At 34.7% G+C, this 27802-nt stretch overlaps 2 protein-coding genes across 3 annotated transcripts; both read left to right on the top strand.

The window, feature by feature from the left end:
• Window positions 1-22899, top strand: LOC117918234. Of its 2 annotated transcripts, none has more exons than XM_034834743.1 (5): window positions 1-187; window positions 9586-9733; window positions 13454-13576; window positions 22043-22145; window positions 22262-22899. In XM_034834743.1, exons 2-5 carry the CDS (start codon window positions 9639-9641, stop codon window positions 22514-22516), a joined length of 576 nt encoding a protein of 191 aa, XP_034690634.1. In that variant the 5' UTR covers window positions 1-187; window positions 9586-9638; the 3' UTR covers window positions 22517-22899. The 2 variants fall into 2 exon arrangements, with proteins under 2 accessions (XP_034690634.1, XP_034690640.1); XM_034834749.1 differs by lacking the exon at window positions 1-187 and adding an exon at window positions 5789-5813.
• Window positions 22900-23670: 771 nt separating this feature from the next.
• Window positions 23671-25919, top strand: LOC117923389. Its single transcript, XM_034841686.1, has 2 exons — window positions 23671-25427; window positions 25507-25919. The coding sequence occupies exon 1, from the start codon at window positions 23785-23787 to the stop codon at window positions 25264-25266; it is 1482 nt and encodes a 493-aa protein (XP_034697577.1). The 5' UTR covers window positions 23671-23784; the 3' UTR covers window positions 25267-25427; window positions 25507-25919.
• Window positions 25920-27802: the final 1883 nt, after the last annotated feature.

Below are 27802 nucleotides of genomic sequence, written 5' to 3'. Positions count from 1 at the left end.
GCCCGACGCCCGACGCCCGACGCCCGAGCTCGACCTTAACCCACCCATCCCCTCAAAGCTTTCTGCAACTGGCATCCTCAACCCTCAGCTCATCCCCAAAGCGGTAATTTCTTCATTCTCCTCCTCCATTGCTCTCCATACGAGACTACACAGTTGGTTTCAATCGACATTGTTGATCTGATTGAAGGTAACCCTCAACCCAAATTTATTTTGGATTTTTGGATTTTAATAGAGCAGTCGAGTCTCATTTCCCAGTGCTTCTCTCTCTAAAACTCTCATTCTCTACTCTGGTTCACATATGCAAGTGCTCTATTTAGGGTTTTTGAGTTCACGTGTTGCAGGTCCTAAGATAATTTTAGGATTTCTGGGCTCTGTTAGAGGAGTTGTGTGGGTGTTTCTTTTGTTTGAGTTCATTTTTAAGAAAAGATTTATAGGCTATTGATTTTGTTTGAGATTACAAAGAATGTGGGTATCGGGTATTTGGGTTTTTTTTGTCTCAACAAGACCAAATCAGGAGTATTCAATGGGTGGTTGGGAGTTTAATTTCTATCTTTTGCAACCCTTTTGAATTAGTTGTTCAGACTCTCTTACACCATTTCTCTGATTGGTATGTGGATGCTTTGTTTGCTGAATTTTACTTGGGTTCTGTTTATGCATCCCGTCCTTGTGATCGACTTCTGAATTTTTGGCTTTGGTCCATGGATATCCATCCTTTTAAACTCTCTGATGATCTGGCTGCAGTGAGACTGTAGACTCTTATAACATGTGCCTATATTTTCATATATAATCTATGGAATGTTTCTTGGATTCTGTTTGACGGGTTTAACGAACAGGGTTATAAGCTGCCCTGTTTATGGGTATGGTTTCTATTCCATCTTTGTGAAGTTCACAGTGATGCACTGTTGTTGGATTTGTTTTGTTGCTTTTGTAGTCATCATCCAAGTGTAGATGTGTACATAGAGAGAAAAATCAAGGCTGTTTGGCAGTTAATGTGCCACACAATTAGTCTATCTTTCATTCAAGTTGCTTTTGAGATTGTTAAGTGTCATTGTCAACCTTTCTACTCAAATACATGAAATTAATTTAAGCATAGCTTGTCCATTATTAAACTTCAGAATTTTCCCATGTGAGAAAGCTGGAATGTCTATTATCCTTTGTTTATGGGGAAATGAAATTTTGGAAAGGAAGGTCTTAATGCTGTTGGATGAGATGCATATAAAATGGAGAGCTGCCTTACTTCGTTTTGGAGGATGAGATTTTATCAACAATCTATTTGTTAAAAGGAAGTTCTTTGTTTCATCTCTTCCTTTGGTAGCTGGCAGTGGAAGAGAAAGCTGTTGAAAACATGATGAGCCAGCTAATGATCTCTTAATCCTTTTGAGTGTGTAATTGTGGACATAGCAACCTGATGTTAATATGTCTGCTTGTGTTGAGAGAAGGGCTTTGGTGCCAATATGGACTTAACACATCTTAGTCCTTGGCTGGCCCTCCCATCACCATCTTGGGACTGATTTGTTGGTCTAGGATGTTGGCTAGAGCAGCAGGCTTGCCAAGGTGGAACTGACACGCATGAAATCTGGTAGTTGAAATGAGAGGGTGGAGAGGATGACATGTGTCTGTGAGTGACATGTTATTACCAGAGGCTTTCATGTCATCAAATGGTAATTAATACGGGAATGCACCTTCTTGGAGCACCCTTAAAGAATCTATTTCCACAAAAAAAAAAAAAAAAAAAAAAAAAAAAAAAAAAAAGAACCGGGAACTTGCTCTCCCTTTGTTTTTTACCCTTTTCTCTTTCATATCTTATACTAGAGCACTTGTTCTAGTCCAAGTGTACCTGCTGTATACAGAGGTTATGCTCTCTTTGGCACAGTTCTCAATCTGTTTATTTATATATGTAAGATCAATTGGACTGAATGCCAATCGAAATGAAATAGTTAAAAAGAACAATGTTTTGAATGTGAGAGTTAGGTTAGTGGAGAATGGTATCAAAACTATTAAACCAAGGTTAAACAAGACAACCAATATAAGCTATTTTAGTGCAATGGTTGAGCAACCTAGCTAGTTAACATACATTGATGGTTATAGAGGAAGAAATGAGAAAGATTCATCGTGTGATATGCGAAAATGGAAATGGTTTTCTCATCAAAGCCAAGTTTCTCTCTACCCAGAATATTAAAAATATATTAAAAATAATTTATCTATCACTTCCACGGTTGTTCAAAGAGAAACCCTAAAATTGGAAACTTCCAGCAATAGCATGCCAAGCTATTATCTAGCACTCCGACTGAAATTCAAGCCCTTCGTTACCAAGAAAATGAAGAAAAATAAAAGAAAATCACATATTGACTCCTAGTTTCTTTGCTACCAAAAATTTTAAATAAAACAAAATAAAAGTCGATTTATTGGATTGTGAAAATTTACGATTCAACTTTTTTTTTTTTTTTTTTCATAATCGATTATGTCTAATCTAGAAGTCGATTTACTGGATTAGAAATGGAGACTGAGTAGTACCTTTAACTCAGTGATCGATCGAAACGCAGCGTTTGGAGCAAAAATGACCGAATGCTTTTGTGTTGACGGAGGTCCGGGCTTGCGTCTCGTGCTCAAGCCGTACCTTAATGCGTGTGCAACTACACCATGAGTTCAGCATTACTTTGGTGAAAATGGGTTGAGCCTGTGCTTGGGCCACCCAAACTTTAAACGAATGTATTTATATTTTTTTTTCATTTATAAAATATTTACTATAATATTGCATGGGTTAATTTCATTAGTCACTTTTCAAGTTTTGATTAAATACATATAATTCTCAGAGGTTTAAAATTTTATTATATACCTCTCTTATTTTAAGTAAGAAAGAAAGTGAGTAAAAATAGGAAATGGAAATGATACGAGAGGTGTTTGATGAAGAATGTGTTTGATAATGATTTTACGAAACGTTTTTAATATTTTTAACACTTAAATCATAAAAAATTTTAAAGTATTAAAAATGTTAGAAATACTTCATAGAATCACTATCAAACGAACTCGAAATTTTAAACCTATAAAAATAAAATATATTTAATCGAAACCTCTAGTGATCACCAAAAACTTAATTTTCCCTTCATTATTTTGTTGTAAACTTATCTAGTAATAAGTACCTTATGTTTTAAGTTTTATTTCTCATTCCATGCTTAAACTTTCTCTTTGTTTAAATTAACTATTAACATTCTCAATCATTTTGTTTATATTTATTTATTTTTTATTAAAATATTTTTAATATATTTACATTATTTTCAAAATCATTAAATTATTATTATACCAAATCTTATCTCATTTTATTTCCAAAATTTATACCAAGTTTTGGAAATAAAATGAGTTTCCAAAACTTATACCAAGTTTTGGAAATAAAATGAGATAAGATTTGGTATAATAATAATTTAATGATTTTGAAAATAAGGTAAATATATTAAAAATATTTTAATAAGAAAAAAATAAATATAAACAAAATGATTGAGAATGTTAATAGTTAATTTAAACAAAGAGAAAGTTTAAGCATGGAATGAGAAATAAAACTTAAAACATAAGGTACTTATTACTAGATAAGTTTACAACAAAATAATGAAGGGAAAATTAAGTTTTTGGTGATCACTAGAGGTTTCGATTAAATATATTTTATTTTTATAGGTTTAAAATTTCGAGTTCGTTTGATAGTGATTCTATGAAGTATTTCTAACATTTTGCCGGTGAAATTTTGCCGGTGGGTAGAGTGGAGAATGCTGAATTACTAGCTGCTGAACTGGGCTGCAAAGTGGGATCTCTCCCTTCTACCTATTTGGGGCTCCCTTTGGGTGCTTCGCATAAGTCGGTGATGGTTTGGGACGGAATGGAAGAGAGGATGCGCAAGAGACTTGCCTTATGGAAGAGGCAATTCATTTCCAAGGTGGAAGAATCACTCTCATTCGGAGCACTTTGGCGAGTATGCCAACCTACCTCATGTCCTTAATGCGTATGCCAAGAGTGGTTAAATTAAGACTTGAGAAAATTCAAAGGGATTTCCTTTGGGGAGGGGGAGCGTTGGAGAAGAAGCCCCACCTAATAAAATGGGGTATTGTTTGTTCTCATAAAAAGAAGGGTGGGTTGGGGATTAGAGACCTCACTACTCTCAATAGGGCCCTTCTGTGCAAATGGAGTTGGCGGTTTGCGGTTGAAAGGGATTCCTATTGGAAGCTTATAATTGGCACGAAGTTTGGGGTTGTTAGAGGAGGTTGGAGCACTTGCGGGGGTAGGGAGGGCTTTGGGGTGGGGCTCTGGAAAGAAATCAGCAAGGAAGGGTTGTTGTTGCTCAACAATGTTTCTTTTTCGGTGGGGGATGGTAAAAGGGTGAGGTTTTGGAAAGATACTTGGTGCGGGAACACTCCTCTTTGTGAGGCCTATCCCTCCTTGTTTGATTTAGCAGTTTCTAAAGACGCGAGGGTTGAGGACTGTTGGGATTCAATGGGGGAAGTGGGAGGGTGGAATCCCCGCTTCCTTAGACCTTTCAATGATTGGAAGGTGGAGGAGGTGGAGAGACTCCTTCTGATCATTCAAGGAAAGAGGCTGAATGCTGATTTGGAGGATATGATGGTGTGGAATGAGACGAAAGATGGGATTTTCTCTGTAAAATCCTGTTTCACAATTCTCTTGACCACAGCAGTGCAGTCCCGTTTCCATGGAGAATTATTTGGAGTACGTTTGTTCCTACCAAGGTGGGCTTTTTTGCTTGGGAAGCTTCTTGGGGGAAGGTGCTCACTCAAGACCAACTAAAGAGGAGGGGCTGGAATTTAGCTAACAGGTGCTCCTTGTGTTGTGATGAAGAAGAGACGATAAATCACATCCTTATTCACTGTTCTAAGGCGAAGGTTTTGTGGGATCTCTTGTTCTCCTTATTTGGTGTTAATTGGGTCCTCCCATTTTCGGTTAGAGACACTCTTTTAGGTTGGCATGCTCCCTTAAAGGATAAGAAACATAGTAAGGTTTGGCGGGCAGCTCCTCTTTGCTTATTTTGGATGGTATGGAAGGAAAGAAATAGGATAGTTTTTGAAAATGAGGTCCTATTACTTCAAAGATTGAAAAATTCCTTCATTTGTAATCTCTTACCTTGGGCTAATTCTTCCATAGTTGAAGGCCCCCTTTCTTTGTTTAATTTTATGGACTGGTTGGGTTCTTGTTGAGGACTGGTAAGGGTTTGTCTTTTTTGTTTCCGGTTTTTGTAGGTGATGCTTGTATACTTCCTGTATACTGTGGGTCGCCTTTCTTGCCCCCTTTTTAATATATTTCTGTGCGTTTATCTATAAAAAAAATGAAGTATTTCTAATATTTTTAATACTTTAAAATTTTTTATGATTTAAGTGTTAAAAATATTAAAAACGTTTTGTAAAATCATTATCAAACACATTCTTCATCAAACACCTCTCGTATCATTTCCATTTCTTATTTTTACTCACTTTCTTTCTTACTTAAAATAAGAGAGGTGTATAATAAAATTTTAAACCTCTGAGAATTATATGTATTTAATCAAAACTTGAAAAGTGACTAATGAAATTAACTTATGCAATATTATAGTAAATATTTTATGAATGAAAAAAAAATATAAATACATTCGTTTAAAGTTTGGGTGGCCCAAGCACAGGCTCAGCCCATTTTCACCAAAGTAATGCTGAACTCATGGTGTAGTTGCACACGCATTAAGGTACGGCTTGAGCACGAGACGCAAGCCCGGACCTCCGTCAACACAAAAGCATTCGGTCATTTTTGCTCCAAACGCTGCGTTTTGATCGATCACTGAGTTAAAGGTACTGCTCAGTCTCTATTTCTAATCCGGTAAATCGACTTCTAGATTAAACATAATCGATTATGAAAAAAAAAAAAAAAAGAAGTTGAATCGTAAATTTTCACAATCCAATAAGTCGACTTTTGTTTTGTTTTATTTAAAATTTTTGGCAGCAAAGAAACTAGGAGTCAATATGTGATTTTCTTTTATTTTTCTTCATTTTCTTGGTAACCAAGGGCTTGAATTTCAGTCGGAGTGCTAGATAATAGCTTGGCATGCTATTGCTGGAAGTTTCCAATTTTAGGGTTTCTCTTTGAACAACCGTGGAAGTCTATTGCAAGTTTGGATTACTGCTCAGACTGAATTCATTTTAGATTGACAATCTTTGCTGTTTGGGAATGTTTTCTTTTACAAAATAGAAATAGTTTAGATGCAGAGAAAATACGGGAAAAGGAATTACAATTTTGAGTTGTTAAATTTTTACCACTGTGATTAGGGAATACAGAAAAATGTCAGTTAAATCTTACACGGGTGGGGTTTATGGTTTTTCTTTTTTTGGTTTTTTTTTTTTCTTAAATTTTGTTTTAATTTTTGGCTTTTTTTTTTTTTATTTCTTTGAAGCAAAAAATGAGACATAACATGGGAATGGAAATATTATTTTCTTTTATTGCTCTATTTTCTTGGAAACCAAAGAGCTAGATTTCTCTTGGAATGCTTTAAGCCTTTACAAGTTGTTGGCCAAGGTGTTGGCAAATAGAATTAAGAAGGTTACGGGGAAAGCGATTTTGGAGTCTCAAAATGCCTTTGTGAAGGGTAGACAAATTTTAGATGCAGTTTTGATTGTAAATGAGACAATGGATTCAAGGTTGAAAAACAATCAAGGGCGTGTGTTGTGTAACTTGGATATAGAGAAGGCTTACGATCATGTCAGCTGGAAGTTCTTAAAAAAATGGGCTTTGGGGAGAGATGGTTAAAGTGGATAGAATGGTGCATTTCTATTGTGAAATTTTCTGTTCTAATAAATGGCTCTCCTTTCAGTTTTTTTCAGAGTTCGAGGGGATTGAGACAAGCAGACCCCCTCTCCCCTTATTTGTTTGTGATAATCATGGAGGTGTTTAGTTGTTTATTGAGAAGGGCTATTAATGGGGGCTTTTTATCTAGGTAGAGGGTGAGAGGTCGGAGTGGTGAGGGGATTCTGATATCGCACTTGTTATTTGCGGATGATACTTTGGTATTTTGTGAGGAGTCTCATGACTAGATGACTTATCTAAATTGGCTTCTCATGTGGTTTGAGCCTTGTTCAGGGTTGAGAATCAATTTGGAGAAGAGTGAGTTAATCCCGGTGGGGAGGTTGCATGATATAGAGGATTTGGCTTTAGAGTTGGGTTGTAGAGTGGGTGGTCTCCCTTCTTGTTATTTAGGACTGCCTTTGGGCCCCCCCTTCAAATCAGGGGCGGTTTGGGATGGTGTTGAAGAGTGGTTTCGAAAAAGACTTGCAATGTGGAAGAGACAATATATTTCAAAAGGAGGGAGACTCACTCTAATCCGGATCACTCTCTCTTGCATGCCTATATACTTCATGTCTCTCTTTTATTTGCCCAGAAAAGTAAGGTTGAGATTGGAGAAGGTTCAAAGGGATTTTCTGGGGGAGCTCTTGTGTAGAGGCCACACCTTGTTAGGTGGAACTTGGTTTGCTTAGAAAAAAGGAAGGTGGTTTGGGTGTGAGAAATTTAGCTCTGATGAATATAACTTTCTTAAGTAAGTGGAATTGGCGCTTTGCCAATGAAAGAGAGGCTTTTTGGAAGCAAGTTATCAATCATAGATATGGTGTGGAGGAGGGGGATTGGTGCAATCCGGCTGCAAGTGGGAGGTATGGTGTTGGGCTTTGGAAAGCAATTAGAAAGGAGTGGTTGTTTTTGAATAGTAGATTAGCCTACCAAGTGGGTAGTGGTTGGAGAGTGAAATTTTGGAAGGACAAGTGGTGTGGAGATGCGACTCTTTGTGAGTCATTCCCCTCTTTTTTTCCATCTCCCTATCTAAAGATGCTTGGGTGTCGGATGTTTGGAACCTAGACAGTGATGGGGAGGGTTGGACCCTTCTTTTCTCAAGTGCATTTAATGATTGGGAGATTGAGATGGTGGAGCGTTTTATGCTCAAGATCCAAACCTTTAGGGTACAAAGGGAGGACGAAGATAAAGTGGTTTGGACGGCTTCAAAGAGTGGTGATTTCTCAGTCAAGTCGCTTTATTCTATTTTGGAGCCTGGAGACTCTCATTTGTTCCCTTGTCATAATATTTGGAGGGTGAATATACCTCCTAAGGTAGCCTTCTTTGCTTGGGAGGCTTCTTGGGGTAAAATCTTAACTTTGGAGCAACTTCAGAGGAGGGGGTTTTCTATGGCTAACAGGTGTTTTCTATGCCTCTCTGAAGTAGAGACAGTGGATTACTTTTTACTTCATTGTGTAAAGACGCGGGTTTTGTGGAATCTTCTTTTCTCCCTATTTGGTGTGGCTTAGGCTCTCTCATGTTCAGTGAAGGAAACTCTTATTGGGTGACATGGAGCTTTTGTGGGGAAAACTTGTAAAAATGCTTGACAAATGACCCCCTTATGTATTTTTTGGTCAGTCTAGAAGGAAAGGAATTTGTTAACTTTTGGGAATAAGGAGCTTTCACTTCAAAAACCGAAATATTATTTTGTATGTAATCTTTGGTCTTGGGTTAGAGTGTTTATAGTTTTGAGCCCTTCTTCTCTTGTTAGTTTTTTGGATTGGCTAGGCTCTAAGTAGGGGTTGGTGAAGTGTTATTTCTTCCTTCCCCCCCTTGCTTTTGAGCCTTTGGGCTGCTTTTGTATACTCCTTGTATACTTTGAAGACACTATTTTTGGTGCTTTCTCTTTCCGTTGAATATATTTCCTTTTATTTATCAAAAAAAAAATTGTCAATGCTACAGCTGGAAATTTTAAATTGTAGGATTTTGTTTTGGACTACAACTCAAAACTAATTATATGGGAACATTATCTTGTATAGTTTTATATAGAAAAAGTTTTGGCTTGAGTTAAGATTCCTTAATTTTACCAGAAAAAAGAATGAGCAACAAAAAAAATGTAAAACTCTAATTTTAAAAGAAGAAAAGGAAAATGAACTTCTAATTTTATTAGTTATAACTAATAAATATAGAAATGTGAATTTATTATGATTGTTGTCAAATGACAAAGATGTAGATTTGAAGGGAAATAAGGGAGGGGTATTTTGGGACAAGTGTACATACTCTTTGGACTTCCATATATAATGTAACTGTAAAATAATTTTTTTAAAGGAAGTGTGTGTTTACATCTACACAACCCAAATTTAGATTATCCACATTTCATACACTTATCTAAAAATATTTAGGATTTTATACACTTTTTGGTCAATCATACTACCTTTAACCACACTGGTTTTCATTTTATGATTTTTTTTTTTTTTAAATACGTGTGGAAGCACACTTTTCCCCTTTTTTTTTTCTATGGTTAATTTCATTGACCTTCCCTAAGGTTTTGGCTAAATACACCTCACCTCCATTGGTTTGAAATTTCATCACATGTCTCCCCTATTCTTTTCATTTGATGTTTTCACTTTTCTCCCCTCTAATTCAAAAATTTTGACGAATTTTCAAACCAATGAGGGCTAATTGTAGCTAAAACCTCAAGGGAGGTGAGTGAAATTATCTATTTTTTTTTATTATTATTATCTTTTAGTAATTGAAAGGACACTATTTGTCTGTTGTAAAACTCACCTCATATTCATCTAATAACAGACTCCAAACACAAATTCAAAGGATTCAAAGTAGGAGCAGAAGCAGCAAAGATCATGTCATTCATGAAAGGAGATCTGCTCGCAAGAACGAGAAAGCTCGTTAAGGGCTTGGCTAAGGCTGAACCAGTCTGGCTGAAAGCCATGGAACAGTTCGTCTATCTCTTTCTCTCCCTCTATTATATAGATTTTATATGACTGTTATGCTTGTATAAATTGGTAAATTTTTGTTATCATTGGTAAATTTTTGTTATCATTGGTAAATTTGAGCTCCTAGATTAATTTTCAGTGTCTAAACATGGGTTTTCTTTCTTTTGTGTTCTCACATTTATTTATGGTTGGAAGCATTTGGTGTTACCAGGATAGGAGTTATAATGCAATGCCTTTTGTCTATGTTAATCCATATGCAATTTTGGAATATAACAGAGAATTGATTGAGTCTCAGAAAAACAGTTTTTAGTTTTTGAAAATTGGTCTCTAAAATTTTGTAGAAAAACAATTTGTTTGGGAACATGAAATATTTTAAACCTGTTTTTAATATTTTTAAATATGTTTTAAAAATAATTTTTTCATCTAGTGCTTTATTTTTAATCATTGTACATGTTTGTATGATTATGTTTTAAAACATCCATCAGAAAACATTTAAAAACAACTAGAATATGTGATTTGAAAATACCTTTTTTTTTTCTTAAGAATAGAAAACAAAAGAGTTTTCTATTACCAAATGTGTTTTCCTTTCCTTTTATTATTATTGTTTTGGAGAACATAAAATTGTTTTCGAAAACAATTGCCAAACATGCCCTTTATGTTTCTTTGAAGGAAAATATCAAATGGGTGTAATGCAATATGGGTATTATTGTTTTGGAGAACATAAAATTGTTTTCGAAAACAATTGCCAAACATGCCCTATGTTTCTTTGAAGGAAAATATCAAATGGGTTTAATGCAATATGGGTTCAGTGGACATAAAATTGTTTTCGAAAACAATTGCCAAACATGCCCTATGTTTCTTTGAAGGAAAATATCAAATGGGTGTAATGCAATATGGGTTCAGTGGCCTATCTCTCTAGTAATTGTTAACGATCCAGTGCTTTGTGAACTTTTTTTTGATCAATGGGCTTATGATACACATGGATTTTCTTAGTGATTAATCTGGGTGAGTTATTGGTTGATGCAAGAGTTAAGGCCATGTTTGGTTCATCGAAATGAGGAGTGAGAATGAATATCTCATTCCTTTTCTCATCCATTTCTTTGTTTGGATAACTTAAATGACGGTGAGTATGAAATAAAAAACGATTCTAGCATAAATGAAATCCCACTTAAGACTTATCAAAAAAAAAATAAATGAAATCCCACTTATGAGTAGGATTTCAATTGATCTCCAATATGAGATATTTGATTCTCTCAATGTAGGAAAGGATATAGAACATGTTAAAATTATATTTTACCCCGTCATTTTCATTAAGTTAGGATGACTTTTTATGGTTAATTTTTATTTATTGAAGTGAATCTTATTTTTCTTAGTCTTATTATTTAGCAAAAAAAAAAAAAAAAAAAAAAAAACAAAAATGAAACTTCCAAAAATGTTCTTTTTTAAAAAAAAAAAAAATATTTTGAACTGTGTAAGAGTATTATTATTAATTTTTTTCCTTTTTCATTTTCATTCTCATTGTTACCAAACATTGAAATTGAAACAAATAATCATTCAATCCTTACATTCCTAAGTGTATCTAAACACAAAAATTAGAATCACCAAATTCATTCTTATTCAACAAGAAATAGGAATGGAAACAAAATATTCATTCCCATTCCCCATTCCAATGTACCAAATATCGCCTAAGGGTTTTGTCATTAATTAATTTTGTGTTATTTCTTGGTTAATGTCCATGCCTGAAAATTAACTAGTGGGGACTTCCTTCACATTCCAGTAAATATGGTTGGCTGCATTTGGACTTGTTTGCTACAGTTAGATCTCCTGCAATCTTGAAAATTAGTTGCACTCATTTAGCTAGTCCATAGACCAACCTGAAGTAGCTTAGCTACCCTGTCGATTTCCTAACTTAGCCTTTCTTAATTCGCCAAAGTCTTACTTATTGTTTCGTGTCAACTGCATCAATCCTTTTCACATTTCCACTATGTTGGAAACTGTTTTCTTTTTGTTGGATCATTGGCTAGCATTTCATCTCTCACCACTAACTTTCATCATTTTTGGTCTTCCCTTTCCCCTTATTAAACCAGATAACTCCTCATTGCCTTGCTTGTGCAATCAGTTTTTTCATTAGCAAACTTGAAATTTACTTTTGTCATTTTTGGCATTCCCCTGTGCTCTTGAATCATCTTCAGTTTAGACCATATCATTCATCATTACCTCACTCGTGCAATTATATCTCTTTTAGGATTGGAAAAGCCATGGTAATAGTAGTTTTTCTAATTTTTTGCCTATTAATGCTAACCTACACCATGTCGTGGATATATTCATTTCCCATTCTTTTCTCATCTTGCCATCATTCATTTCCTATTCTTGTCTGCCCTATGTTTTATACTATAAAGCATTACTACTGTGGTTGTCAATTGAAGTTTACCAATACATTGATCAAACCACAATCTGGAGGTACTCATTTACTTCATCTATTGCACTAGTGGTCATCCTCTTCAGTCATTTGACCTCAAAGCTAATCAAACCCAAGTAGTGAAGATGTTTGCTCTTGGGTATATCTTGGTCATGCATTTTACCTATATCCTCATTTCCCTTGTATTTTTAGATAAATTACATTTCCATTTGTTGGAAATGGGCAGGAATTGAAGAAAAGAATAGAAATGTTTTTAGTTTCATGTTGTTTGTTGTGATTTGTCTAATGCTTGACACCAGTTTCCATTCCCATTTCTCCAAGATGCAGGTGATTCAGTTTTGTTCTTTTCTGGAGACTGACAGTACCATTTGTTTCCCCTTGATAACCCTTGATAGCTTGGGTATCCACATCAACCAGTGTGTTTGCACTACAAATATGACTGGAAAGTCTGTCTAGACTTTGTTCAGGAAATCCTTTTGTTACATTTGAACTGGAAAGAATATCTACCAAATAAATGGTTATCATAGAAAGTTGAAATTGCATTCCAAATTTTTGTTTGACTACTAGTTGTAATCTTCAAAAGATGATGCACCAATCCACTTCTTTGTTTAATTATCTATGTTTTTGTAGGAAGATAAATTAGTCGAGAAGAAAGAGAAATATAGAGACAAAAATTAGTCTAATAGCAATTAGAGAAAACAATATGTCTAGTCAGTTTCCTTTGTTTCTGAACTCATTCATAGTACACTTAATGCTGTGAATGCTAACATCGTTCTACCCAATCATGTTTCTGCTCAAAAAAAAAAAAAAAAAGGAAAAAAAAAGGTGGGTGTCAAAAGGAAGAGAAGACAAATTAATTTGAACTTTTTTCCAATGCAGAAGGTGGAGTCCATGAGGATTTTTACCATTCATATACTTACCACATTGGCGTCTAACATCTTGCTAACCAATTGTTCTTTTGAGGTTAATGTTTTTAGAAATCTTGATATTGGATGTTGACTAAAGGGATTGAGGTAAGCAGAAGGTTTGCTTTTTTGTGTCAGAGTATGTATGATTTGCATCTGGTGTCCAAAAATAATTCTTTTGGAAGCACTAGAGCCTACTTGAAATGTGGGAATAAACCAAACTATATCTTTTCTAAGATGAAAGAATATTGGTTGTAGAGTTTGTGAATGTCATGGTTTTGCCATAATTTTGCAACTAATCTTTCTTTAGATATTTCTGAAGAAAATTTCCTACAGTTGGTTCACACACATATAATTTGATAGTCATGCTTTTCCTTACCCTTGATTGTGTTGACCAGGGCCCCACCTCCAACATTTCCTCGGCCTGATGGAAAAGTTAAGAAAATCAGTCTCCCTGAGGATTTTTATATTCAAAAGTTCTTTCAGAAGCATCCAGATTCTAAATATGAAGATGCTATCAAGTATTGCTCTATTCTTATAAATAGTTCTATCTATTTGTCCTTTCTGATCTATGATAACTAGCTTGTTAGAAATGCTTTCTTGCCATGCATATGTTTCTTCCAAGTGATATTAGAATGATCAAAAAGAGAAACATTCATGGTGTATGTCTTAAATTTGTCAAGTAATGAGGAGAGAGAAGAAAAACTTTCTATTTTCATAATTGATCTTATTTTATTGTATTTTTTGCTTTGAGTTTTTAGAATTTAGAACTATTCTTTATTAAAAACTTCTATTAAAGAAGTTCTTATGAAGCTAAGTTTCTAATTTTAATTTTTTTCTGTTTTCTTTTTAATTCTATTATTTAGATGATTTATAAGTTTTAAGAAGGAAATAAGAGTCCTACTAAGTTACTATATAAGTTATATTTATTTATTTTTTTATAGTTTTATTTAGTTTTCGGGGTTTGTTAAATTCCATAAATAAGGTTAATTGATGTCAAACGAGATGAATGATTGAGGATGAAATAATATTATGTATGCTTTACCTATCAAAAAAATAAATTAAGTTTTGTATGCTTAGTAATTTTCAATTGTGAGACTATTGCTTTTTTTCTAGGTGTGACTTAGAAAATCTTAGTGAGATTCTAGGGTTTCTATCAATTTTTTCCCTCTTTATCTTTCTTTTCGTATATTTTATTTTATTTTTCCCCCTGCCATGAACTTCATTCCTCTTTCATCTTCTTAGATCCTAAAAGATTGAAGCACTCGCCTACCTATTTGAATGTAAACAACCATCGTAAGGTTGTCCTATATCAGTTTTGGCATTAGAGTGAAAGTTCTTGGTTTGAAGGTGTGTATAGCTAAGGAGTGGAGTAATTTATCTAAGCATGAGTTCAAGATTCCAAATAATCAAGATGTTGTTTCAACATGTCTGGAGGAAATTTATGCTACATGATAATCCCAACAAATGGTCATCCTAAAACTTAACAACCAAGTTGATGGGATAGTGAAATTATTAGTAAGAAGTCAAGAAAAACAACCCATTGAGGAAGGGGGTGGGAGCCATCAGCATAACCAATTGCCTAATAGAGCACGTGGAGAGAAGGGTAATTTTATGATGAGTAATCAACCAAGGAGCACAACATGAGACATCCATTGTAATGTGGACATGGAAAGTATTGCAGACTTTGAGCAAGATTAGATGTAACTAAAAAAGTATGCATTGAAGTTATTGAATTTTTGAGAAAATTGAATTCTACAACTTTTCTTGGTTGGCTTATGTCTATAGAAGATTACTTTGATTGGTATGCTTTGCTTGAGAAGGTCAAGATGCATTTTGTGAAGGCAAACTTAAAAGGTGCAACGCTTTTATGGCAGCATAATATTGAAGATTGATTTTAGAGAACCAACCAACCGGCTATAAACACATGGAATTAGATGAAGTTGAAGATGAAAGGGCACTTTCTCTTAATTGATTATGAGCAACTTTTATACATGAAAATGTTAATCTCAAACAAGATAATAAATTGATTTTGAAAAATACACAAAAGAATTTCATGGATTGAGCATTCCAAATTAAGTTAGGGGAGTGAGACTCAAATTATTACTTGCAATAGAGACTTTGAATGGGAATCTAACTTGAGATGGCGGCTGCACAAACTTACACCTTAGATGATGCTTAACAACTAGCCCTTAAAATTGAAGGAGCGCTCAAATCTTGGGTTCTAAATGCTTACGATCACAGAGTAGAGGATCTTTTTCTAATCAAGGATCAAGCAAGTAAAACCTTAAGCATAACAAATTCTAACACTTATCGTGTGAATGGTGAAGGTATCAATCAACCATCTTTGAATGTGACTAAAAGGGAGGTTAATGAGGGTAAACTCCCATGGGTGTTGTTGAAAAAAGGGTTAGTACAACTCCATTATGTTTCAAGTGTGGAGGACATTATTCGTTGTTGTCTATCCAAGCAGTGTTTTCAAAGGAATTGGTGAGGCAAGCTTCAAAGCACGCCTTAGGGTGAAGCGTTCATAAAAGTGCTCAACTCTTAGAAGGCGTATGCCTTTGGAGTCGAAGAGTATCCAACATGGGCTTCCAGTGCAAATTTGATGTGCTAGTGCTTAAGGCGTAAGCCTTCGATGTGTTTTTGTTGTTGAGGTGGTTAGATACCAATAAATAAATAAATAAATAAAAATAAAAATAAAAGAAAAAAGAAAAAAAATAAAAACTTGTCTTTTAACCAAAAGAGCTTGTTGAGAGTGCAATAAGAGGAGAAAACACAAAGAACCCCAACCCTAACTCTTACTTTATTGGCCTCATGCATTTTAATGACGATACATGAGGCTTTGGCATCTTCCTTTTGCTTCGGTGAGATGCTCTTCCCTCTTCATTCTTTGTTCTTTGTTCTCCTTGGTTCTAAGCTTTTCCTTCTTCGTTCTTCATTCTTCCTTCCCCCTAATTCCGGTTTCTTTGCTTTTCCCAAATTGGTTATATATATATATATATATATATATATAGGTATATTATTCCCTAATATTTATTTCATGGTCTCCTTGTTTTTTCCTCGTCTTTTTTTTTTCCCAAGAAGTATCTCAACCTCTTTGTTCTATTTCTTTTTATGAGGTTGACCTTTTTTTTCTTTTTATTTTTTGTGTAGAAAATTATCAAACTAGATAGAATTTAGTTTCTTTTTCTAATAGTTGATTTTATAGTAACTAGTAAAAAATTTTGGATAATTATTTTTTCTAGTAGTAAAAAATTAGATAATTGATTTTATTTTTATTTTTAAATTCACAAGTTTTTTCAAATAGAAAAAAAAATCAGATCACTGATTTAATATTTAAATTATTTAAAATTTTTTAAATAATTAGATTTTTCGTTTTATTAAATTTTATTTATTTTTTATATATTTTAAATTATTTTTAAATATTTATCAATTATAAAAATGAAGTTTCAAAAGGCTTATGTCTCAATGCTTGGAGGTGTATGCCTTGCCTCACAAGCACAAAAACATCTCAGCTTACACTTTTGTCTTTACAACTAAGGGATTATACTTGTGTATTGAAGAGCTAGAACTTGAATCAGAATTAGCCCTTCGATCAGATCGGGCAACGGAATGTGCTTGAGGTGGCTGGGCAGTTGACCAGGCCCTACCACATAATGATAGCAAGCAAGAGCTGTGTCAGCTTATCCAGAAAATGAAATTCTTGCCACCCCAAATGCTGCTACCTCTTTGCTAAGCACACAGGTTGAGAGGCACAACAAAAAGCAATTTAGACAAGAAGGGGAAGGGGATTATTTTGATGCTTTAAATGAAAGTCATAGTGTTTTAGTGTGACATCTATTGGTTGCTCTAATAGCAATAGGGGAAAGGTTTTCTACTATGAATCTGAAATGGAAATGTCATGAATCCATTACAAAACAACCTATAGGAGTCCCTAAAGAAGCATTGCAAGTGCAAAATGGTGCTAAAGAACAAATCTCCATCCATGCGAATTCTAACGTGTGATATTAATCTAGCTCTACCTTATATATTACAAGGAGCACATGGACTCTAAAAGACAAGTTATTATGCTGTCTATGAAAGACTTTATTCTATAAGGGTTGAGTCTTTATGGAGTTTCTTTCTTACTAACTCATGGGAAGGATGAGTTATATGAATGGTTAGCCATGATCTTTGGATTAATCAATACATTGAGCACATTTATGCGAGTCATGACATGGGTTTTAAGGCTCAATATTGAAGAGTATGCATCATAGAGTATACTCCAATTACTGATCTTTCTGAAGTTAAAAGCTTGAGAAACTGAGGCTTGACTTTCCAAATTGTTATGATTGGCGGCAAACATGAAGAATCTTATGATGGTACAATAAGGTTTGTTGGAATTTCTTTTGTAGTTAAGAAACTCAAGAATCTTATTCTTTTCTAAGAATGTTTACAAGAAAATTGTAGAAAGCGAATTCAATACCGCACATTATACAAGAAGAGCTGTGGAAAGCAAGTTCATACTTGATGATGAAAAAGAAAGGGTGGAAACCATTGCTTTAGCTTTCAATTGACTGTAGAAAGCCATTGAAACTCAAGGTTGAATTTTTTTTCAAGTTGGGGGGATATCGATGAGGATGAATCCCCAAGATCTACCCAAGAAAGGAATGAAATGAAATGAAATAAATAAATCCTATTACTCTATCAAATATATTTAGATAATTTATAGTTTTTTAGGTTCTCTAGTATCATAAATAGTTGGTAGTTGAGCTTGCCATTGAAGTATCTATTTTGAGTCCTTAAAATTTAGAAGCCTTCTTTATTAGAAACTTTTGTTAAAGAAGTTTATATAGACTTTAAGTTTCTAATTTAAAAGAGAAAAAGCGGAAGTTTCTATTTTTTTTTTCTAATTTTATTATTTCAAAGAAGATTTAGGAGTTTTAGAATGTAGGATTTGGGTCCACAATGCTGTGGAAAGTCAACCTTCAAATTTTTTTATTTTCTTATTGGATTTACTTCTTTGATTCTAGGCTGATTGATTAACTATATTTAGATAGGTTCCTAGTTTGGCATTTTTTATTATTTTTTTTATTGTTTTCTCCAATTTTTTCTCCTTGATTTCTAATTGTAATTTAGGAATGTTATCGTTGTAAATTTTCCTTCCCTAGATTGTTCCCATTGTATATAAGTGATCCACTATATAATTTTGAGAAGGTACAAAATTATATTCAGAATTTGCATATGTTATTACAGCTTTATTAGAGTTTATTGGTATGCTCTTAGGGATAACTGATCACATGACTAGTGTGTTTGTTTTCTACTTATTTCACTTATTTGGGCATGCAAAAAGTTAAATTTGCTAATGAGTCTTTTTCCTCTATTGCTGGAAAGGGTTCTATTACTATTTCTAAACACCTAGTCCTAAATCCAGTCATACGTGTTCCTTAGCTAGCTTGCAATCTTCTTTCAATTAGCAAATTGAGAAAGGATATTAATTGTGGGCCTAAATTTTTTCCTACTCATTGTGAATTTCCGGACCTATGTATAGGGAAAAAAAATTGGCAATGCTAGAGAGGTAGGTAGAGGGACTCTATTACTTTGAGGAGGACCTAGATATGTCAGTATGCTTATCCTAATCTACTCATGTTGGTGCCTCTTTGTCCTATGAGGATGAAATTAAATTATAGCATTATAGATTAGGACATCTAAGTTTTCTATATTTCAAGGTTTTATACCCAACTTTATTTAGGAATAAAAAGGTTATTGACTTTCACTGTAAAATTTGTGAATTGTCGAAGCATCATCTCACTCATTTTCCTATCCAAATCTACAAACAATCAGTCTTTTTCACTTGTACATAGTGACATTTGGGGTCCTTCACGTATTCCAAATGTATTGGAGGCTAAATAGTTTCTTACTTTTATGGATGACCATACCCGTGTATGTTGGGTCAACCTTTTTAAAGAAAAATTTGAAACAACTAGAGTGTTCCAAACCTCACATAGAATGATTCAAAACCCATTTCCAGCAAAACTTCAGGTTTTGAGAACAAATAATGGAGAGTTTTTTCTCTTCTACCTTGGGTACATACTTGAGTGGGAATAAGATTTTTCATCAAACATCTTGTGTTTATACCCCTCAACAAAATGGAATAGCTGAGAGGAAATATAGACATTTGCTTGATACTGCTTGGGTTTTGTTATTTACCATGGGAATGCCCAAATATTTGTGGGGAAAAGCTATCCTAACAGCTTGTTATCTCATCAATAGAATGCCTACCGAGGTCCTCAATTTTAATTCACCTTTGGACTCTCTAAAAATGATTTTTCCAGCTTCTCACTTGTCAACCCCCTTCCACTAAAAGTTTTCGGTTGCACTACATGTGTTAATATCAACAAATATGATTAAAGTAAGCTTGATCCTAGGTCACTTTAATGTGTTTTCCTTGGCTGTTCTCCTACTAAAAAAAGGGTATAAATATTTTCATCCTCCTACTAAGAAGTTTTTTGCTACTATGGATTACACTTCCTTTGAGTCACAACCCTGTTTTACCAATTTTCTCTTCATGAGGAGAGCAAGAGAGTGGTAGATCATATTTGGGATGGTGAGGTGTTAGCAAGACTTGTTAATGATCCTATACCTATATTGCAACCACCTTCTACCTTACCTATAACTGAAATTAACTGCAAAAAAATCTAAGCTGATGATCAACTGGGCGTGGGGGAGAAGGAAACTGAAATTGAAAAGCCTCATGAGCTGCAGGTGTATTCTTGCAAAGATAAGTTTAAGAAAAATTGTCAATCTCTGGATCCAAACATAATGCCTCTTGAAAATATAGGTAACTCTGAACCTTGTCTTACTCCATTTGTTATTTCTTCTTAATCTTGCTTTATTAATCCCATTGATCTAGTCTTAGATCTTGATTTGCCTATTGCTTTTAGGGAAGGTATTAAATCTTGTACCCAACACCCTATAAGCAACTTCATTTCTTTGTTAATGTTACCATATACAATTTAGGAATCAGATTGGCTGTACATATATGAGAAGATTGACAGATTGGCTTACCATGTATATGTTTATGTTACCATATACAATTTAGGAATCAGTTAGACTCCGGGTATAGGATATATGTCTGTATATAGATGGATGCAGAGGATAATAAACTGAGGAGAGTTCTTGGTTTCTATGGGTTTTTTTTTTTTTTGAGTATTTTGACATTCTTATCATAGACTAAACCCCTCTTTTAAAGCCTTTACTACTAATCTTTCAATTATGTATATTCCTAAAACTATAAAAGAGGCTCTTATTGTTCCAAGGTGGAAAGATGTGATGAAGGAGGAGAAGAGAGCCTTTGATAAAAATGATAGTTGGGAGCTAGTGAATAATCCTTCTGAAAAGAGACCTATTGGATGTAAATGAGTGTTTAACATGAAGTATAGGGCAGTTGGATTAATCAAAAGATACAAGGCAAGACTTGTGAAATTTTTTACACAAACTCATGGAATTAACAATCAAGAGACTATTGACCTAGTTGCTAAGATGAATTCAATCAGGGTAGTGTTACCTCTTGCTGCAAGTTTGGAATGATCGCTACTTTAGTTGGATGTAAAAAATGCAATTCTGCATGGTGAATTGGAGGAAGAAGTGTATATGGATCTTCCCACCTGGTTTTGAAGAGATGTATGGAAATGAAAAGGTTTGCAAGCTTAAAAAATCCCTTTATGGCCTCAAGAGATTACCTAGAGCCTGGTTTGAAAGATACACACGATCTCTTCTCAAATATGGGTAATGTTATATCCGACCAACCAAAAATGGCCATAGTGTATATAGATGATATTGTCTTGATCAGCAGTGATATGCATGAAATGGAAAATCTGAAGCAACTTATGGCTAAAGAGTTTGAGATTAAAGGATCTTGAGACATTGAGGTATTTTTGTTCTGATTCATAATTTTTAAGTTGTTCAGCATTATTAGAAATTGTGAACCAAAGTTCAGCATAATTTTTAAGTTGTTCAGTTTGAGTTTAGATAAGATATATATGGAAAAGAATTATTCATTTGTTGCCTGTTAGATTTATATAGGTTACAGCATGAAGAGCTGAATATCATTCTTCTAAAATACAATGTTTCTGTGTTTTCTAGTATTTAGGGAATATGCCTCGTAACATGACTTTTGATTTAATGCACAAGTTCAAATCAGCTCACAGATCATGCAATAAGCTGAAAACACTTGTGTATATAGACGTACAACTTGCAAAACCAAACAGTTCACATTTTTTATAGATCTTTGGAGTTTGATTTTTTTGATTCATATTTGTTAAGTTTCATGGTTTTTCTACCAATTTTGAACCAATGATCAAGTTTTAGAGTATAATGATGAAAAAACATGTATCTTCTCTCCTCCAAATTTCAGAACACAATTTTATTTTTTAGCTGCTGGAACTGGATGCTAATCTTTTTTACTTGGTGAATCTGCCTTTTGCTATGGACTGTTAGTTTGATTCCAAAGTTCAAGTGAGATCAGTCAATAAAAAATTGATTGTGTTGATATGTTATTACTCAACTGTATCAGTGCATGAATCCTCTACTTAGCCTACTTAATATCTAGGGTTAAAGAGTAAAAATTAGGTTCCTTTTGTTGAGGTTACATTAGATTTGCAACATTTCTTTCTTGGTTGTCTATTCTGCAGTAATATATTATTATTTGATGATTGACATATTCTAATTATCTGTTTCTAATTAAAAAAGGAAAGGGAATTCTTACATGTGTACTTTGTTTGCTAGAATTTGTGTGGTTTCAAACACAGCTTATTTGATGGTGTGTGGTTTCAAAAACATCCTATTATTTGATGATGCCTGACTACTATATCATGTGTTAAATTTGCTTGGAGTTTTAGGATAGTATCATATTATGATGAGATTTCTAGTGGATAATGAAATTGACCTAGGATTGAAAGCCTTGAGTCAAATTTTAACTTCATTTATATGTAATGCTCTGACAGGATTAGTGCTTTTAACCCCCCTCCAGCCCGTGTATTTGGTTGTCGGGTGCTTGAGTTGAAGGAACAGGGAGTCAGTGAGGAAGAGGCCATGGCTGTAGCCGATGTATGTATTTCTTTTTTACCAGGTTCTTGAGTCAAATTTTCTCAGGAACATAAGTTTGTCTTATTTTTGTTTGTGTTTTCTTCTGTCTCCTCCTTTCTCCAAATTCTGGTGTTTAGATGGAATATAGGGCAGAGAAAAAGGCCAAAAAGATGGCATATGCTCGACTGAAGCAAATTGCTCGTCTTCAAGGGAAGAGACTTCCTCCTAACCCATATCCTAGTGCTATCAAGGAGATACAGGCTGAAGAGAGGAAATATGTTCGTGACCGTTTCTTCAATCCCAAGATACTTAAAATTGTGGAGAAGATGAAAGAGGAGAAAGCAGCTGCAATGCAGGACCGAATGAGAGGAGGTGGCTGGCAATCTCTTTGAAGTGGCATGCAGTTGGAATATTGAGCCATTTTTTTTTTTTTATCTCAGAACCTGAGCCCCAGTAATGTTCTTAGAGTAAGCCAGAAGTAGAAATATTTCTGAAGAGGACCAACTAGTTTTAAAATGATGTATGGGTGGTGGGCTTTGAAATGATCTAAGCTTAGACCATATATTTTTGTTTTCATGCCCATATTTGTTGGTTTCCTAATGAGGGAAACTAATTGCGGAGATGGGTATGAAACTTTTTTGATGTTCTGAGAATCTACGAATAATCGCAGACTTGGTGTCTCAGCTGAAAACAACCCATATTCCCTGACAAACATTCTGTCTTAAGATATGCCTTGAAAAATTCTCTCCTAATACTATTTTAATTTTTAGCATTAGCCACTGGATACCTTTCTTGGGGTTTAAGCATGCAATTTGAATTTGCTTTTTCTTCTTTGAAAAGCCAAAGTGTATTACAAAGGAAAAGGTTATTCCTGGGAATCATTTCCATCGAGCTCCTTTTAATTTTTTTTTTCTACTTAATTAGATTAAAGGAAACCCTTCCAATCCGCTTTTCCATCCACACCCATTCCTTGTGGTATGAATCCTACTTGGACACTGAGTTGTCATGTATTATGTATGAATTCAAGTTATGCCTATAGTTCCAGCCTTTACTCCTAGACAAAAGAATATGATACATGGCTAAGATATTGGCAGTAGACTCTTAAAAAAATGTATTTACGGTATTTCAGAAACTGCCTAATTCCTTCATGGTATCACATCTATAGTGCTTCATGCTAACACTTTACCCTCATGTCACCGGTTAAATGATTGTAAAGATGGTTTTTTTTTTTTTTTAAATATAATAATAAATTAGTTTTAAAATAATTAAGAAATTTTAATCAAGACAATATTTTTGACTTATTCTTTTGTATTTTTAATTATTTCTCCAAACCCTCTAAAAGCAGTTGAAAAACACCTAAAATTTATTCTAAAAATTTGGCATCTTAAGTTTGAAAAATTATTCTTAATTTAAAATTTATTAAACATGTTTTTAAAGTATATAAAAAAAATAGTAACATTTATAAGAAACTATTTTGATAAATAAGATGCCCCCACTGTAATTGGCTGATGGGGTGATACTGGGCTATCAGATTGCGTTACCTCTCTATTGCTTCCAGGGTTTGGGACCAAACATCTTATTGGGTTCTTTTGACTTGAGTTTCCATTGGCCAAGAGTCTCTGCAAGTCGTACAATCCAAATCTCTTGGCAGCCGTCGGTGATGGAGGCTGCATCATCCGTTACGAGGAGCTTCGTTGCAACTTCAACCCCACCAAGAGTATCCATTACCAGCCCAATAGCCTCCAACCCAGCATGGCGTTCCACCCCTGCAAACATGTTCCCTCTTTACGCCTCCTCCACTAACTTCTTCGCTATCTTGCCTACCCCTCACCCTAACCCCAGAAACTGTGCGCTTTATCTCACTCGATGTTCTACAAGACCAGACACAACCGACAAAAATTCTACTGTTGGTCCCAGTTCAGATTCAAATTCTAATTCGAAACCCCAAGATTCAGCCGCCCCCGCTTCGAATGAATCCCTTTCTTCTGCTGCTGCTGCTGCTTCTTCATCTTCTAGGGGTTTGGTGTTTGATTTGGGTCCCTCAAACTCATGGGACAGTGCCCAAATCGGGTCACCGGTGGTGAAGAGATTTCTCAGTGACGATGAGGAGAGGTGGTACATGTGGTACCATGGGGCGTCCAATGAAAATTCGGCTTCGGATTCCATCGGTTTGGCGGTTTCGAGCAATGGGGTTCATTGGGAGCGAGGCGGTGGTCCAGTTAGGTCGGGTGGGGATGTGGGATTGGTGATGAATTGTGGGAAAGATTGGTGGGCGTTCGATACAATGAGCATTAGGCCTTCTGATGTCGTCATCATGTCCAGCAACAGGGTTAGAGGTTCTAGTGCTGTGTACTGGCTTTACTATACTGGGTATAGTTCGGAAAAGGTGGTGTTTTTGGATGATTCTTTGGAGTTGTATTTAGAAAACCCAGAAAGGGCTGGCGCTGAGAATGGGGAGAATGGTGGAATTGGCAAGATTTTCAAGTCTTTGCCGGGGTTGGCCATCAGCCAAGATGGGAGGCACTGGGCTAGAATTGAAGGGGAGCATCACACCGGAGCTCTGTTTGATGTGGGATTGGAAAACGAGTGGGATTCCATGTACATTGCCTCACCGCAGGTTGTTTTCCATGGAAACGGTGATCTCAGGATGTATTATCACTCTTTTGATGTGGAAAATGGGCAGTTTGCTATTGGAATAGCAAGGTCAAAAGATGGGATTAGATGGGTGAAGTTGGGGAAGATAATGGGAGGAGGAATAAGTGGTAGTTTTGATGAGTCAGGGGTGGTGAAGGCTTGTGTGGTGAAAAACCGGAGGGATGGGAAGTACGTGATGGCATATGAAGGTGTTGATGGCAATGGGAGGAGGAGTATTGGATTGGCAGTGTCTCCAGATGGGTTGAAGGAGTGGAGGAGGTTTCAGGATGAGGCAGTTTTGATGCCAGCAGAGGATGATGGATGGGATAATAAAGGAGTGGGATCCCCATGTTTAGTGCAGATGGATGGGGATGGGGATGGGGATGGGGGTGAGTGGAGATTGTATTACAGGGGCATTGGCCAGGGGGGGAGGACAGGTATTGGAATGGCAGTTTGTGAAGGAAGTGATAGAAGGAGATTTAGAAAATGGACAGGATTTCATCTGTAAAATGGATAGGCACTGTGGGTTCTTTTGCTAGTAGTACGTCAACACCAAGGCATCATATATTTTCTGCAGTATGAATCCGCCTGTCTTTGTTGTCTAGTTGCAAAATCAATAACCATTCATGAGTGTGCCACTGTTTTTGACATTGATAAACATGAGATTAGGTTTGTGGTTTGCTTCTTAATTCTTATGACTTGAAACTTTTCACTCCATTTTGAACAGTTAACAAGATTGGTTAATCAGGTGTCCAGGGATGAGATGAGTTTGAATTCTGTGAAGTTGGGTTTCAAATTTGCATGTGAAAGCTTCTTATCACTCTCACCGGCTTGCATTTGTAACATGCAGACAGGGGCAAGCATATGGATACAGTATAGCAGGCACTTCCCCTTTGTAAAATTTCCTTTCTGTAGCCGACAACCACTCTATAATAGTGGAGTCATATTCATTAAGAGGCTCACATACTCGTTTTGTGACGCCCGGCATGGCAGCTGCTATACTGGACTTTTTAAATTCATTCCAAATCTATGGCAATGTGACTCGTACGTGCAGTGGCCAAGGCCAGAAATTTATAAGTGAATTAAAAGAAATCTATAGTAATTTCGAGGATCCCATACGAATATTTCAAGTGATCGATATTTCAATTTCTTTTTGCTGATTTATCACATTTTTATCTTTTCAAACAATTAAGCAATGACGAAAATGTTTGCGATTTATCGATGATATTTCATCCAAAAAATTGTGTATCCCATTTTTTTGCTTATTTATTGGTAAAATTATAATATTTCAGCCTCATGATAGATGGACTTGGGCCCAATATAACTGGTGGGCTTATCAACATATGAAATACATTATTCTTTATTGCAACGATATTAAGGCATCAATAGGGAGATGGACTTGAGGCGAATGAAATGGATAGCCTTTGCCATCGGAACAAACGTGCTTTGCTGTTATAAATGCACAAGAAATTATCTAAGTTATATTTTATATGTTACAAATATCTTATATAATATATATATATATATATTATAATAAGTTATTTTAATTATCTTATAAGACAAATATGAATTTATAAACAAAATTATCAATATTTTTAAAAATAAAAAACTTATATAGAGCATTTCTTTTATATCGTTCAATATATTTGAACTAAATACATTATCATCTTAGTTTTTATGTGTTATCAAATTCAGTATATTATTGCCTATATATATACATATATAATTTTTTTTGAAGTTTTTTCTAATATTTTTTATGAGTTTATTTTTTTATCGATGTCTCCCATCAATTTTTTTTTTTTTCAAGGATGTGTCGATATCTACTAACATCATTAAGAGAACAAAATATATAACATGCATAATACAAATGACATTCAATTGAAGATTTCATAAATAATGCCTTCTTAATCCAAACATTGCGCTAACAATTATTCAAATTTTTTTTTTGAAAATGATTTAACATTTTTCTATGTATGATTATTATTAAAAACTATTATTAATTTTGTCTAATTAAAAAATATAATTCAATAGTGGCTTTCAGGGTTGTGTAAGATGATAAAATTAATTTGAAGCATTTTAAGGTAAGATCGAAAACTTACCCCTCTTGTATAAATTTGATCTTTTGGTGATGAATAGTGTCATTTTCATTCTTTTGAAGATTATTTGTTTATTTGCTCTCTTTGTTATGGAGTTCTCTTTATTTTTTGGTTTAACTTTGCATTCATCTCTAATTTTCATTATTGTTGAACTACTTTCATCAATATTCTTATTCAATTTCCTAACTTATCAACATTTTGGCAATTTCTCAATAAAGAGGGTTATTGGCTAAAAAAAAAAAAAAAAAAGATGCTTCTTAAATCAATGTCAAGATGGTGCACTACATCTACTTACAAGGAACCCATGACTTGTATCTTCTGCACAACTCTTAATGCACCTAAGTCATGTACAAAGTAAGAGCAATTTCTCAAGATGGTGCACTACATCTACTTCCAAGGAACTTAGGACTTGTATATTCTGTGCAACTCCTAATGCACCAAAGTCATGTACAATGTAAAAGACATGGATTGAATGCTCAAATCAATGTTAATACACCAAAAGGATAATAAAAAGATAGTTAAGTCTAACTTTGTTATATCATGTCTTGTTTTTAGGGACTCAATCTGAACAAACTCCCATTAGCCCCAAAAGTAGACTCGGCAGTAGAGAAATATTTTGTTCCACAATCACATCACCTTTCTATACTATCTCATGACAAGGTATCCCTTACTCTATATGTGTTTCCTTTTCTAGTGGTACTTTAGTTCTTTAGATTATGTCACCGTCCCACTGATATCACATAATAGTATCTTAGATGATATAGCCAAAGAAACTACCCATAAGGCAAAAGGATTCCTTTGTCTCTATAGAAGCAATAAAAACCACTTAGAGTGTGTATATATACTTATAGGTCAACCTGTGAGAGTCCTCATTAGACTGAAAGTCCAATTTCCTGGTACGAAAGGAGTACCAACTCATTGCAAAGACTCACCAACATATAATCCCTC

This window comes from Vitis riparia, chromosome 1, assembly GCF_004353265.1.
Source record: "Vitis riparia cultivar Riparia Gloire de Montpellier isolate 1030 chromosome 1, EGFV_Vit.rip_1.0, whole genome shotgun sequence".
NCBI classification, from domain to species: domain Eukaryota; kingdom Viridiplantae; phylum Streptophyta; class Magnoliopsida; order Vitales; family Vitaceae; genus Vitis; species Vitis riparia.
The sequence above is the reverse complement of the archived record's forward strand: the minus strand, read 5'-3'. Positions and strand labels throughout refer to the sequence as shown.

Excerpts from the sequence above, each read along its gene's own strand:
- LOC117918234 (XM_034834743.1), top strand. The coding sequence starts at position 9,639 with ATGTCATTCATGAAAGGAGATCTGCTCGCAAGAACGAGAAAGCTCGTT. Across the intron at positions 9,734-13,453 it reads TGGCTGAAAGCCATGGAACA|GGCCCCACCTCCAACATTTC; the intron begins GTTCGTCTATCT and ends TGTGTTGACCAG. Across the intron at positions 22,146-22,261 it reads AGGCCATGGCTGTAGCCGAT|ATGGAATATAGGGCAGAGAA; the intron begins GTATGTATTTCT and ends TCTGGTGTTTAG.
- LOC117923389 (XM_034841686.1), top strand. The coding sequence starts at position 23,785 with ATGGAGGCTGCATCATCCGTTACGAGGAGCTTCGTTGCAACTTCAACC.